General features: G+C 37.3%; 1 protein-coding gene across 1 annotated transcript in view; it reads left to right on the plus strand.

Moving 5' to 3' along the window:
• The window catches only part of jak1.S (Janus kinase 1 (a protein tyrosine kinase) S homeolog), a 61,687-nt gene that overhangs the window by 40,990 nt on the left and 5,841 nt on the right, over nucleotides 1–14,856 (plus strand). Inside the window, 8 exon segments of the mRNA NM_001093393.1 lie at nucleotides 78–213; nucleotides 772–923; nucleotides 5,323–5,473; nucleotides 6,989–7,083; nucleotides 8,432–8,621; nucleotides 9,291–9,415; nucleotides 11,195–11,367; nucleotides 14,297–14,414. Of these exon segments, the coding sequence (NP_001086862.1) occupies nucleotides 78–213; nucleotides 772–923; nucleotides 5,323–5,473; nucleotides 6,989–7,083; nucleotides 8,432–8,621; nucleotides 9,291–9,415; nucleotides 11,195–11,367; nucleotides 14,297–14,414 (1,140 nt within the window).

Consider the following 14,856-nt stretch of genomic DNA (forward strand, 5'->3'; position numbering starts at 1 on the left):
AGGGTGGGTGGCGTCAGGTCTGCCCCAGTAGAAAAACACATGTAATAATTGCTTAACGTTTGCCTTTTCTTTAACAGGAAGATAAAGATTTAGTGCATGGAAACGTCTGCACTAAAAATATTTTACTGGCCAGAGAAGGAATTGACAATGATTGTGGTCCGTTCATAAAGCTCAGTGATCCTGGAATCCCGATTACTGTGTTAACAAGACAAGGTAGGGTATTATTGTACAGAAGAAGCAAAAAACTGGTGACGTGAAAGCAATCATTTTTCATGTACTCGAGGGAGATAACCCGAAACTGTCAATTATTTTTATCTCTAGTTTTAGTACTGTAGGATTCCCTACCAAGCTATACATATACTATATTGCCTATAAGTCTATCCAAGCACTGTGTCTAAAATCACATGTCCTCTCACTGCTGAGTTCCCAACTGTCTCTGGAAGCAACTCACCAAAATATATATTGGCTTTTATGGGTGATCTGAGTCAAACAACCCTGTTGCCACTATGTGCAATGGCAAGCATCATCTGGAGTGGGTAAAGGTTATCTCCATCTAAAATAATGCAAATGAGCCCTCTGGTTCACCATTAGGATGGGAATAGACTGAAATGCTAAGGGAATCCAGTTTGTTAGGCAACCCCCAATGACCTATAATCTCTACCCCAAATCAGGGAAGGATCTGCTATTTTGGCAGTCTTACCAAACAGTTACATTTACATGTATACCCAGCTGAGGTATATGTATTTACATGATGGTTTATGTTTCCTTCAGAGCGGGTAGAGCGGATTCCATGGATTGCTCCTGAATGTGTTGAGGATTCCAGAGTATTAAGTGTTGCTGCTGACAAGTGGAGCTTTGGAACCACATTATGGGAAATCTGTTTTAATGGAGAAGTGCCTCTCAAAGACCGGACCCTAGCCGAGGTAATGTTACTGCCAGAATACCGCTTGTCCTTCATCGTACATTGGGATCTGTTGTCCAAAAAGCACCAAAATGCAGGAATGCCATCTGTCATAGAGTCCTCTTTAAGTAGAAAGCAAGATCCCAAGGTTCTGCAGTTCACTCCCTTTGCCGGTATATGACCTGTTCTCCCTCAGATCGACCACAATGCAAACAACCTTTTCTTCAAATGAAGATATACCAGCGCTAAAAGCTCAGGGGTAGACACAAAAATAAAAAAGAAATGCAAACACAATATAGTGTAGTAGTTTCGAATCGGATGGAATATATAACCCTTTGTGCAATTACTATACGGTGTGGTTTTGGGGTCTTCCACCAAGGGGTTAAAAAGCCATTCTTCCGTGCTTTTTATAGATAATGTAGCCACCTCCTGTGTGGGGCAATGGGTACTTACAGACGTTTATAATTATCACCAGCATGTAATAAAATCCTTTGTCCCACTCTTGATAAGCTCCAGGTTTCTAAAAAGCATATGCTAAAATCGTGTAAAAACTTCTTTAATAGATTAAAAAGATAAAAACACAGATTGCACTCACATGTGTGTGCTTAAAATAAGCATGAAAAGCAGTTCGCATTGGGGTTCTCAAGTCCTGCGGTCCATTGTAAGATGTTACACTTTGCCTGGCGTTTGTTGGTAAGACACGCGATCTTGGTCCCCCTCTGATGACGTCACTGCTTAGCCGACGCGTTTCGTCTATTGCGACTTTCTCAAGGCTTGTAATTTCTTAGTGCGCACATGCGCCTTTTTAAGACGGAACTTAACCATGGATGCGCATGCGCACCTCTCCTTCACCTGGAACGCACGCGTCTCCATGGCAACCCGCCATTCTACATTACACGATAATGGCATACGCTATTGGGGAGAATTTGTATTAATTTTTCTTGGCGATCTAGGCAGGGTATTTGAAAGGTATAATTTGACAGAAAATCACTAGTTTGGCATATCATTTAGCATATCATTAGTTTGGTATATGTGTGGTATTACAGTCTATGGTTGCCATGGAGATGGTATAACTCAGCGCCTCCAGTCGAGGTTAACATGAGCAACCATGGTCCAACTGGAATCCTTGTGTATACATATTTTGAGGAAATATTCATTATTACAACACTCCACATCTTGCCTAATCATAATAATTACGTCCCTGGTTGTGTATATGACTCGACCTCAGGCTACTGATATTGTGTGGATTTATTTTTTTTTATTTTTTCTATTTTTTCTATAGGAATGCTCTTAGGTTTATATCTATATTGAGGCCTTTGGGTACAAAACTTTCCAACATATGTATCCATTTACTTTCACATTGTAAAGTTTTTCTCACTAAGTTCCCCCCTCTCCATTTGTTCCTTACTTTCTCTAAGCCCCAGAATGTTAAACCTATCGGGCTCATTTTGTGATGCTCTTTAAAGTGTTTAGAAACACTGTGGTTTTCCTTCCCTTTTTTTATGTTATTTATATGTTCTCGGATGCGTTCTCTCAATGTACGATTTGTTTTGCCTACATCTTGGAGGCCGCAAGGGCATTATTGCAAGGGCATTATTATTATATGTAGGCAAAACAAATCGTACATTGAGAGAACGCATCCGAGAACATATAAATAACATAAAAAAGGGAAGGAAAACCACAGTGTTTCTAAACACTTTAAAGAGCATCACAAAATGAGCCCGATAGGTTTAACATTCTGGGGCTTAGAGAAAGTAAGGAACAAATGGAGAGGGGGGAACTTAGTGAGAAAAACTTTACAATGTGAAAGTAAATGGATACATATGTTGGAAAGTTTTGTACCCAAAGGCCTCAATATAGATATAAACCTAAGAGCATTCCTATAGAAAAAATAGAAAAAATAAAAAAAAATAAATCCACACAATATCAGTAGCCTGAGGTCGAGTCATATACACAACCAGGGACGTAATTATTATGATTAGGCAAGATGTGGAGTGTTGTAATAATGAATATTTCCTCAAAATATGTATACACAAGGATTCCAGTTGGACCATGGTTGCTCATGTTAACCTCGACTGGAGGCGCTGAGTTATACCATCTCCATGGCAACCATAGACTGTAATACCACACATATACCAAACTAATGATATGCTAAATGATATGCCAAACTAATGATTTTCTGTCAAATTATACCTTTCAAATACCCTGCCTAGATCGCCAAGAAAAATTAATACAAATTCTCCCCAATAGCGTATGCCATTATCGTGTAATGTAGAATGGCGGGTTGCCATGGAGACGCGTGCGTTCCAGGTGAAGGAGAGGTGCGCATGCGCATCCATGGTTAAGTTCCGTCTTAAAAAGGCGCATGTGCGCACTAAGAAATTACAAGCCTTGAGAAAGTCGCAATAGACGAAACGCGTCGGCTAAGCAGTGACGTCATCAGAGGGGGACCAAGATCGCGTGTCTTACCAACAAACGCCAGGCAAAGTGTAACATCTTACAATGGACCGCAGGACTTGAGAACCCCAATGCGAACTGCTTTTCATGCTTATTTTAAGCACACACATGTGAGTGCAATCTGTGTTTTTATCTTTTTAATCTATTAAAGAAGTTTTTACACGATTTTAGCATATGCTTTTTAGAAACCTGGAGCTTATCAAGAGTGGGACAAAGGATTTTATTACATGCTGGTGATAATTATAAACGTCTGTAAGTACCCATTGCCCCACACAGGAGGTGGCTACATTATCTATAAAAAGCACGGAAGAATGGCTTTTTAACCCCTTGGTGGAAGACCCCAAAACCACACCGTATAGTAATTGCACAAAGGGTTATATATTCCATCCGATTCGAAACTACTACACTATATTGTGTTTGCATTTCTTTTTTATTTTTGTGTCTACCCCTGAGCTTTTAGCGCTGGTATATCTTCATTTGAAGAAAAGGTTGTTTGCATAGAGTCCTCTTTAAGCAATTCTTTTTTCTGGTTTTCATGTTCTCTGTAATAATTAAACTGTGATTGTGATAACACAGTTGTTTTTTTTTTAAGGTTTAAAATGTGTTATTTGTTGTAAGGAATTATAGAAAGACCCCCCCCCCATACCCCAAGCATTCCAGACCATAGATTTGATACATGCACTATAATATACAGTCAAACCTTGCTTTTACATTCTTGCATTTTAAGTTTCCAGCATTTTTTTAATGTTTTTTTGCAGTCTCACTAATTAATAATGAATTTCAATAGGTGCTTTTCACAGGTTTTACCCCATATTACCCCATATTTCCTGAAAGCCTGTTTGAATGCTATAGTTATGTATAGATATGTCAGCATAATTCCTTTTTTAAAATAGACAGTGTGCTTAACAAAGTTTTTTTAAAAAGGGCTTGTAATGTAAATGCGTTTAGACTGTTATTGTGCTGTAAATATGCTATAAATTTTGTTTTTTAAAGGACAAATCTGTACATTTCACCCATTGGCACTTTTTAAACGCTAACTTTGTTTTTCACTATAGGTTTTACTTTATTAAAAAAATCACTTCCTTGATTGCAACTGCCACATTCAATCAAACAACTTCACTAATATGGCCACTAAAGCACTTAAACGCATGTGCAGACTTTGGTCTTCCTGCTTACACTGAATAAGTGATGTGCTGTCATTATGAAGACTCTCTCAAATCAATCCCTCGTTCTTTCATGTGCATGCACAATTCCTGGCTGGCATTTTGTGAGCAGAATGGCGGTCTAGGTCTAACTCCTAAACTGCAGAATTATGGCAAATATATATTATACTAGAAGAAGATTATTTTAGATCAAGGATTTTGCTATTAAAAATACTTTGCCAGAATGAGCAGAATCTTCAGCACTACTGACTTAAATCAAAGTAAACTTAAATTTTATACTCTGTATAGTATACTTAATACTGAGCCAAATAACTTTATTCATTATAACTTTATTCGTAATTACTTTATTTCCTTGTCCTTTAAAAAGTGCCACTCGCAACTATGGTAGCAGTTAACTGGGCAATGGTTGAATCCAAAATGGACTGATATCTGGCAAGTTAAAAAATACTTAAAGGGCAAGAACTTCATTGACCTGTGGATACAGCCCTCTCCCAATGGGTCAGCATAACAAAACAAGCAAATCTTTCTACAAATGACCATGATCCATTTTAGTCTGCACTCATATGGTCTGAAACCCAATTGGTATTTTCAGTCAAATTAACTCAGAAAATGATGATCCTGGCATTATGAATCCAACTTGTGCAGTTGCACAATTAACTTGATGATTCGGAAATTCTTCCTTAACATCCACCCAATGTTAATTTTATTTAAAGAAACAACTTTTTTTTCTCACCCTCACTCATTCATTTCTGCAGAATTTAATTTTGAAAAATGATTTTGTTTTGTTTTTTTTTTCTACAGAAAGAAAGATTTTATGGAGGGTGCTTCATGTTAGTGGCACCTTCATGCAAAGAGTTAGCAGATTTAATAAATCACTGCATGAATTATGACCCCAACAGAAGACCATTTTTTAGAGCAATCATGAGAGAAATTAACAAGCTGGAAGAGCAAAGTAAGAAACTTTCTTTATGCCAACGTGTGCTCTCATTTGTTGTGAATAACCTGAAAACATCTCATCTGTACCATGCTACTGTGACAAGTCATACTTTGAATTGCATGACTGATATTCTGCGCAGATATTCACATTTAGAGCTAAGGCTGAGCTGAGTACATGGGATCCTTTGTTGAATACAGACAATGAAGAATTAGTCTCCAGAGATGGATGATAAGTAAAGTATAAAGTATATTCTAAAGCCTTAATATATAGTTTCATTGATGTTATAAAGTAGCAACTGTTTCCAGATTTCAAGGATGTTTACAGCTGTAGTTCAATTAACTTTCAGTATGTAGACAGTTTGGTCTTTTAATTTATTAAGCTTTCTGTTATACAATTTGAAATTTCTGTATCTAGTTGCTAGGGTCCAGTTCACCTTGCAGTGGTTCGAACAAGAGACTAAAATATAAAAAGCAGAGGGCCTGAATAGAAAAATAAGTAAGGAAAAGTAGCAATGACAATGCAATTGTTATTTTTGGCTGCTGGGTCAGTGACCCTATTTGAAACTGGAAAGAGGCAAAAGAGGAAGGCAAACAAATAAACTATAGTGAAGACCAATTTAAAAGTTGGTTTGAGTTAACCTAAAATTGATCTACCCCTTTAAATTGATTATTGTTATTATTATTTTGTTCTGTTTTTAGAATAAATGGTTTAGAAATCAGTCAGTGTTCCCATCTTTTGTTAACAGTAGGTTGCCATGCTAAATTAATTGTCAATTTCATAAATTGGCATCTGTGTGATAGTAAAAGCTTCCTTTTAATGATTTGGCTGCACTTTCAGACCTAACTAGATACCATAGCATTACGTTACCGTTAAGCAGGTGTTGATGTTTTATAATGTCTGAACTTGCTTTCACAACATCATAGGTGATTTGGCTTGTAGATGTATTTCATACACTGATATATGGGCTTATTTGGAGAGGTCAGTAAATGTGCAGATATGGGACAGTAGGTCAGATAAGGTTGACCCAATCATTTGTCCCCCAGGCCAATGATTAGATCATAAGTGGGGGGGGCTATGGAGATTGTGGTGTTTATACAAATGGCTTGTAGGTGTCACTGTACACAAGAGTTATACTGTGTATAAATAGTACTTTCTATACAGATTAAAAGTATTAGAGTTGATGTTACTGTTGAAGTGTAATGGCTGCATGAATCTGCTAATAAAGCACTGTTATACTCTACACATCCTCGGCTACCAAAACATAACAGAGATCTTTCAGGAGAGAACCATATCACTGCTCGTGTCTCTCCCTTGCTCAACTGGATTTTAAAACCTGTCTGACAGATATCTGGACAATTTTATGCAGGATAATAGGCTGGCAACATAAATGAGGCAATAAACTGGCAATTAGGTCTATGGGGGCAGATTTTATTAGCGCATGTATGACCAGCTTTAACTGTGTTTTATAAAAGTTAATTAGAAATGGGAAAACTAATCATGGCTTTGTGATTTTTCCTCTTTTAATATTAGATCCAGACATTGTCTCTGAAAAATCACCATCTGCAGAAGTGGACCCAACTTTATTTGAGAAGAGATTCTTGAAGAGAGTAAGAGATCTAGGAGAGGTAGGTTGTTCTGAACTTGTTGTGGCACCTTCGAAGAATTATGGCAAGCACTCCGTATACCACTCGTAGGATAAAACAATGAACTTTATTTCAGAAGTTTAAAAACATACATATCCTGACGCGTTTTGTATCCAAAGATACGTAGTCATAGGCAATCTTTGCCCTCAAGCACAGGACCTAGGTTATATACACCCAGGTCAAAGTTTTGATTGGGTGAGCTGTTAAAACTATAAAGAAAATGTATTGCTACACTAACAGCATGTCCATAAGTTAAGTTGATTATAGTTAGCGATACTGTCTCCTGAAAGTGCAATACGAACTGAGCTAAAAATAATTTTTTGATTTGTTGTGACATTTTTCTACTTCACTTGTGTTAGTTTTATTGCCTATCCTGTGATTATAATTCAATGTCAGTTGTATAGAAAGAATAGCCTCTTCCCTACATCTATACCAGTATACTTTTTGTTTGATGAATGTAGACTTGTAATGAATAGGGTTGGGCGAATTTGACCCGTTTAGTTTTGCCAAAAATTTGCCGCTGGCGAAATGTCGCCAACGCCCAGTAAAGTCTATGGGCATCAATTTTTTTTACGCACGACACCATACAAGTCTATGGGCGTTATTTTCGCGGCGAAACAAGGCGAAAAGATTCGCCCATCCCTAGTAATGAATACTACTTTGTTGAACAAGTGCACACAGTAGATGTATAGGTTAGATTTTACACATTGCTAAGATATTTGTAGCCTATACACACTAATACTGATTATTTAGCCTGGTAATCAGATCTACAAACATGGTAGTTCTAAGTGGACAGATCCAATTGTTGATTCACTGCAAGTATATATATATATATATATATATATATATATATATATATATATATATATATATATATATATATATATATATATATATATATATATATATATATATATATATATATATATGTATGTGGAACTATGTGTGGTTTATTGCAGTTTTATTGTCCAAATCGAAATAACTGTTAATAACAGCTCCTTCTCTTCCTATGTAAGTCGGATTTGTCTACAACTAACTCTTGACAGACACTGGACAATGGGTTGGGAGTATAGGACTCACAGAATTATAACAAGGTTCCATAAATATTTTCTGAAAGTCAAATGAAGCAATTCAACTTTCTGCTCCTCTGGGGTGCTAAAAAGTGATCTACGTTGGGCAAATAGCCATATTTGTACACAAATTAAGGTTGACAAGTTCTTGTTATTGGAAAATTCCAATAAAAGAAAGTTGCTAAATTGACTGATTGGAGACTCATTTATCTCAAATGAATGATTTTGAAATGTACCCTTTTATATTCATCATTTCACAGGGCCATTTTGGAAAAGTTGAACTATGTAGGTATGACCCAGAAGGCGACAACACTGGGGAACTGGTTGCTGTGAAATCGCTAAAGCCCGGCACAGGGGGCAGTCACATTGCTGATCTGAAAAAGGAAATTGAAATCCTGAGGAATCTGTATCATGAGAACATTGTGAAATACAAAGGAATTTGTGAAGATGGTACTTGATACTCTTCTTTCTACACTGATTTTACTAAAGGCAATATATATATATATATATATATATATATATATATATATAATATACGGATCTTCACCACCATTGTTTGTTGATCCAGCCAAGCTGTCAGTATAACGAATGGGTTAATTTCTTGACCCCTAACATTATTGATGGATATCTTGATCATTCACTGGTGATTTTAAATCACACACATGGGTATTCCAAAAACACCCAAAAAGTATTCTCTATATCTCCATATTTGTCATGCATTCCAAACCTTGAATTATTTCATTTGTGCTAAAAGAAACAGGCACATTATAATACAAATTACCCTGCCAGATATAGAAAATAACATTTAGGGTGTGTACATGACACATGCTGTTTTGAGTTGCTATCTATTTTCTATTCACTATTAAAGATTTAAAGATCAGGCGATAAACCACAACTAAGAAAGATGAGTTCTCCTGCCGGCTAAATGGTTGTGATCATCCTTTCCACCCGTCACGTTTCTATTTTCCTGTCATATTTTAAGAACATGACTTTTACATTACGTCAGTATGACTTTAATTGACGGACTTTAATTTGATGGACTGTTGAAATTTTGTTCATTTTCTGTGCATTTATGTCCATGAGATGTCCTTGTACTTTACAACCATTTTTTTTCTCCAGGAGACAGTGGAATTAAACTTATAATGGAATATCTCCCATCAGGGAGTCTAAAGGAATACCTTCCAAGAAATGTGAACAAAATCAATCTGAAACAGCAGCTGAAATATGCAACACAAATATGCAAGGTAAAAGTCTAATTTTCTATTTCAATAAATATTTTATCCTATGGGCGGAGGTACAAAAACAAGTCCCATTGCTGGTTACAGTGGGTCTCCATGATTGCTCTAAATAAAGTAAGAGCACTTCCTAAATAAGACGTTAGTATTTGCAATAAGGAAAAGGAGAAGGAAAATCAGAATAAAAAAAGGCTTAAAGGAGAAGGAAAGGTTAAAACTAAGTAAGCCTTATCAGAAAGGTCCACCTAAATATACCAGTAAACCCTCAAAGTAGTGCTGCTCTGAGTCCCCTGTCAAAAGAAACACTGCATTTCTTTCCTTCTATTGTGTACACATGGGCTTCTGTATCAGACTTCCTGTTTTCATCTTAAACCTCATTGCCCTGGGCAAGAGCATGCTCAGTTTGCTCCTCTTCCCCTCCCCCTTCCTTCTCTGCTGTAATCTGAGCTCAGAGCAGGGAGAGACTCAGGCAGGAAGTGATGTCACACCACATTAATACTGCAACTCCTATCCTAAACAAACAGACAGTTTCTAGAGCTTTTTACTCAGGTATGGTAAAACATTCTACAGAATAAATATAGCATTCTAGCTTGCACTATTGCAGCTAATCTATTGGCAATAAAATGCCTCTGTAGCTTTCCTTCTCCTTTAAGCAGGATTTCCATTGCACAGACATTCCCCATAACTTTTTTTTACACAAAACACATGAAGAAATCATCAGGCTGTGGCATTGACCAGCTGCTAGAAACACCCATGTGCCAGCACTCGGTCTAACATTCTGGAGTTGACCACCTGCTATAAACAATAATATTTGTACACAAAAATTGAGAAAAATTGCCAGTGCATGGTTTGCTTTTAATAAAAATAATAATTACAAAAAGTGAGGTGTTAGCATTAGCATTCTAAATCAAGTCCCCCAGCAACCAATGTGTCTGAGAAGTAAGGCCATAGTGCACCTACCCTTAAGGGCTGAACTCCACAAACATTTTTCACTGGATGGTGTCACCACGATAAAACACTAGTCAGATGCTTCCAAATATAATTGCACTGATTCGCAGGTATAAACTACACACGACAAGACTGTCAGATGAAGACGCAGCATGTGACATTCACATCCAACAGTGGTACAATTTTTTAGATCATTCCCATTATATTTGGACACATCCAGCTACATCCAACTTGTCGTCTGCGTTTTATTGTGGCGACACCATCCGTTGAAAAATCCTGGTGGAGTTCAGCCCTAACCCAGGAGCGCAAGTGAGAAAGCAGGGAGTTTCAAGCTCCAGCCAAAACACCTGTAAAGAATTCCCTGTTTAAAATATTTGGCTACAATTTGTACATGAAACACAGAAAGAAATTGCCAGCACTCGGTCTAACCCATGCTGTGGCAATGACTATTTTTGAATATACAGATGGAACCAATGACCAAAGTTCTGGAGATGGGGAGCAGAGGCAGGCCAAGCTGGCCAGGGGTCCTAGGCACGTGCCTCTTCTGCCTGCCCTTAGTTCTGGCCTTGATAGGGAGTTTCTCAGCATGGAAAAAGTAAACTAAGATTCACATTATTAAGGAACAAACCTGGTGTTCAGTTTAGGCACAGTACTAATATTTTAGAAAGAAAAAACATTTTCCTCTTCTTTCTTAATCTTAAAGTGCAACCATATTCATTGCTCCACTGATTGTTCTATGTACTACAAAGTATTATATTACCCAATACCCGTCATAATGGTGCCATTGCAATGATAGGTGTAGTTATTAACCACCAACCTATTCAACTTTTTCTCACCTAGGGAATGGACTATTTGGGTTCACGTCAGTATGTCCATCGGGATTTGGCAGCAAGGAATGTTCTTGTTGAAAATGAACAAATAATCAAAATTGGAGATTTTGGTTTAACCAAGGCTATTCAAACCGATAAGGAATATTATACTGTCAAAGATGACCTGGACAGTCCTGTATTCTGGTAGTGTGTTTCTTCATTTTTAACACAGTATAAGAAATGAATTAGTTTAGCAGTGTATGGAAGCTGTGTCCAGCCTGCAGTGCAGTTGGGGTACAATTATAAGCAAAGATTGATTTCATCTGGCTGACAATGAACATACTGTAGATCAGGGCAGATACTGCTAGATGACAACTGCTATCCTGACCTGCTAAAAAAGTACAGGTACGGGACCTGTTATCCAGAATGCTCGGGACCTGGGATTTTCTGGAGAAAAGATTAATTTGGATCTTCATACCTTAAGGGTTGTTCACCTTTGTATCAAATTGACAAATCTAACAGTTAAACTAACTTTTCCATAGAAATAGTTAATAGATATAGTACAGTTTAAGAGATATTCATCTCGGAAGTTTCCCTGTACTAATCTTTCAGTTCCACACAGACCCTGTGCTCACTGACCCCCAAAAACACTACTGTGTTCACTTCCTCTTCCTTATATGACATCACACATTGTACTGGCAGCTAACTTAACTCCTATTGGCTGTGTCTGCTGTCAATCTGCCACTGCTTCCTGTGCTGGGGAATTTGAGCAGCATTCAGGTACAGAAGAGAAACTGTTACAAGTTTGTGAGAGGGAGGGGGAGTGTGGGCTTGTGCTGCAGAGACTTCAACTGTGCAGATGGGGGGGATCAAGGTGCTTGGGACCTGGAGTTTTACGGATAATGGATCTTTCCATAATTTGGATCTTCATACTAGAAAATCATGTAAACATTAAATAAACCCAATAGGCTGGTTTTGCTTCCAATAAGGATTAATTATATCTTAGTTTGGATTAAGTACAAGTAACTGTTTTATTATTATAGAGAAAAAAGGAAATGATTAAAAATGTGAATTATTGGACTATAATGGGTACTATGGGAGACGGCACTTGTACTTTCCAGAAATATATTATTTTGGGGGGGTGGGGGACAATGTATTATGTTGTGTATTTACCCTATAGAAAATCATTATTCAGCCGCTGACGTGACTACCGGGACTATTTGTATGAGCTTGAGGCTTTCCAAATGAGTTGAATTTTTGTGCATAGTGTAATATATCTTTTCTGGTATAAATCCCTATATCATGAAAAATATAACTTTTTAATTTTTTTTTTTTTTTTTTTGGGTATTTAGAGCTCTAAATCTTGTTCTTAGAAGTGAAACACTTAAACACTCAGGTTCTCGTGAAAAAAAGGTATAGTTTTCCTAGGGAAATTACAGCCCCCTGGGAGAGAGCACAGAATGTAAAACGTACCTGCCCTTATCACTCTGCCTGTCACGTAGAGCTGCCACCTCACCCCCCTAAAACCAAACACATATGGAATCCACAGCCTGCATGGCTAATTAGCAATTCATTTAGATGCATGATACTTGGCTGCACAGAAATCAGTTCAGTCTGCAGCATCTAAATGAGTTGATAATTAGCCATGCAGCCTGTGGATTCCATATGTGTTTGGTATTAAAGGGGTGAGGTGGCAGCCCTACTGTCCCTGCTAGACACTGTAAGTTACATATGTTTCTAAGCAAGTCAGTGCTGGTTTTGTTGCAATTTTGTAAATAACTGACATTATGCTTAATGCCAAAGGTATTAAAAGATAAAAATATAGAAAAGCCAGTATTTATTCCCAGAAAAGGTTGCAGCCCTTTGGCACTTCATTCAGTTATAGCCTAGGCAGAAGGAGAGTGCCAGAATTGGGAGAACAATGTTGCTCCTTCCTTTTCTGCAGTATTTGTCTGCATGGCTGTGTGATTGTTTGTTGCAAGGCAGGTTTGTTTATATGCTGCGTCTGTTAACCTCTGCCATTACAATTGAGTAATCAACCAATGATCATTCAAATTATGTGACTGGTTACAGCTCACAAGCAACTAATGGATCACTGGGAGGAGGGCAGTATCAACATCCAATAGGAAACAAGTAAGGGCAAAGCCTGGGCATGATGAAGTTCTTGGTGTGTCAGGTTCAAAATAGGCCACTCCCATCACTTCAGAAAACTGGTCAGAGAGACAGGAGAAGGGCTGAGTTAATAGGTATAGAAATTAGCTTTTACAATGGCATTTTTACTTTTTGTTATGGAAAATGGTTTTTCTAACACATTGAGAGCATTGTTAGTGGTTTCATAAGATTTGTACATTGAAGGTGAACAACCCCTTTAAGTTTACTAGAAAATCCTGTAAACATTAAATAGTCCCAATAGGCTGGTTTTACTTCCAATAAGGATTCATTATATCTTAGTTTGGATCATGTACAATCTAACTGTTTTATTATTACAGAGAAAAAGGAAATCATTTTTAAAAATTTGGATTATTTGATTATAATGGAAGTCTGTGGGAGACGGTCTTTTCTGTAATTTGGAGCTTTCTGGATAATAGGTTTCCAGATAACGGATCCCATACCTGTATCAGATTTAATATTAAATCCCATCCATTAATAGTTTCAGTCATTTACTATGACCCTCCTCTTCTATTGTCATATATTTAGTACTATAAATATCAATATGTCTGGCTTTTCCAAGAAAATCAAAATCAATTCCATACTTCTCATAAAGGAACAGAACTGAATTCCAGTTCAACATTATAGTCAAAACGTCAAAACTCCATCAAAGATTATTAATACATGTATATACATTTTTTTTACCTTTATGGGTCCCTCTTTCCCTTGCCTTTTTGAGAAACCATTTGTTTTTAGTGCAGTTTCTCCCGAGCAGTGGAAATTGCTCCTTGTGCCGTTCCCAAACATCTAAGAGACTGCAGAATCCACAAATGTATTTTCATAGGGTCAGCTGAACTGCCATAGATATTACCCTGTGGAAATGTAGTCTAATAATAATAACACATCTATTATCTGTTATTGCACATGATGTATACATATTGGAATATTCTTCTATTTGTGTGACTGTGTTCATTGTTTTGTATAGGTACGCTCCAGAATGTTTGCTGCACTGCAAGTTTTACATTGCCTCTGATGTCTGGTCATTTGGAGTAACCTTGTACGAACTGCTGACATACTGCAATTCAGAATACAGCCCAATGACGGTAATGCTGTTGTATATATGTGTTTTAACATATTGTGCTGTCTCATTTCATAGTGATTCGCCCCACCCCACCCCCCTTAGGGGTGATTGGGACACAGTTCCTGCTTTTGTTCAATTATAACTTTAAACACCCAGAATTGGGGGGAAATTCATTACTCCTTGCCTTGCAGTGCCCTTACTTCCTCTCGGGATGCTGACAATTTTATTTTAGGTCTGATGTAGGGAACCTTTTTATAAATAATTTAAGACAAATGCTGGTATTAGGCAGTCTATCAGAGGCTGGTTGTGCTGAACTAGATTTAGATAAACACTTTTATTTCTGACTGCACATTGATTTTATGCCTGCTTGTTATTAGGGATGCAACGAATCCACTATTTGGGATTCAGCCGAATCCCCGAATCCTTGGTGAAAGATTTGGCCGAATACTGAACCGAATTCTAAT

The sequence above is a fragment of the Xenopus laevis genome, chromosome 4S (assembly GCF_017654675.1).
Source record: "Xenopus laevis strain J_2021 chromosome 4S, Xenopus_laevis_v10.1, whole genome shotgun sequence".
NCBI lineage: Eukaryota > Metazoa > Chordata > Amphibia > Anura > Pipidae > Xenopus > Xenopus laevis.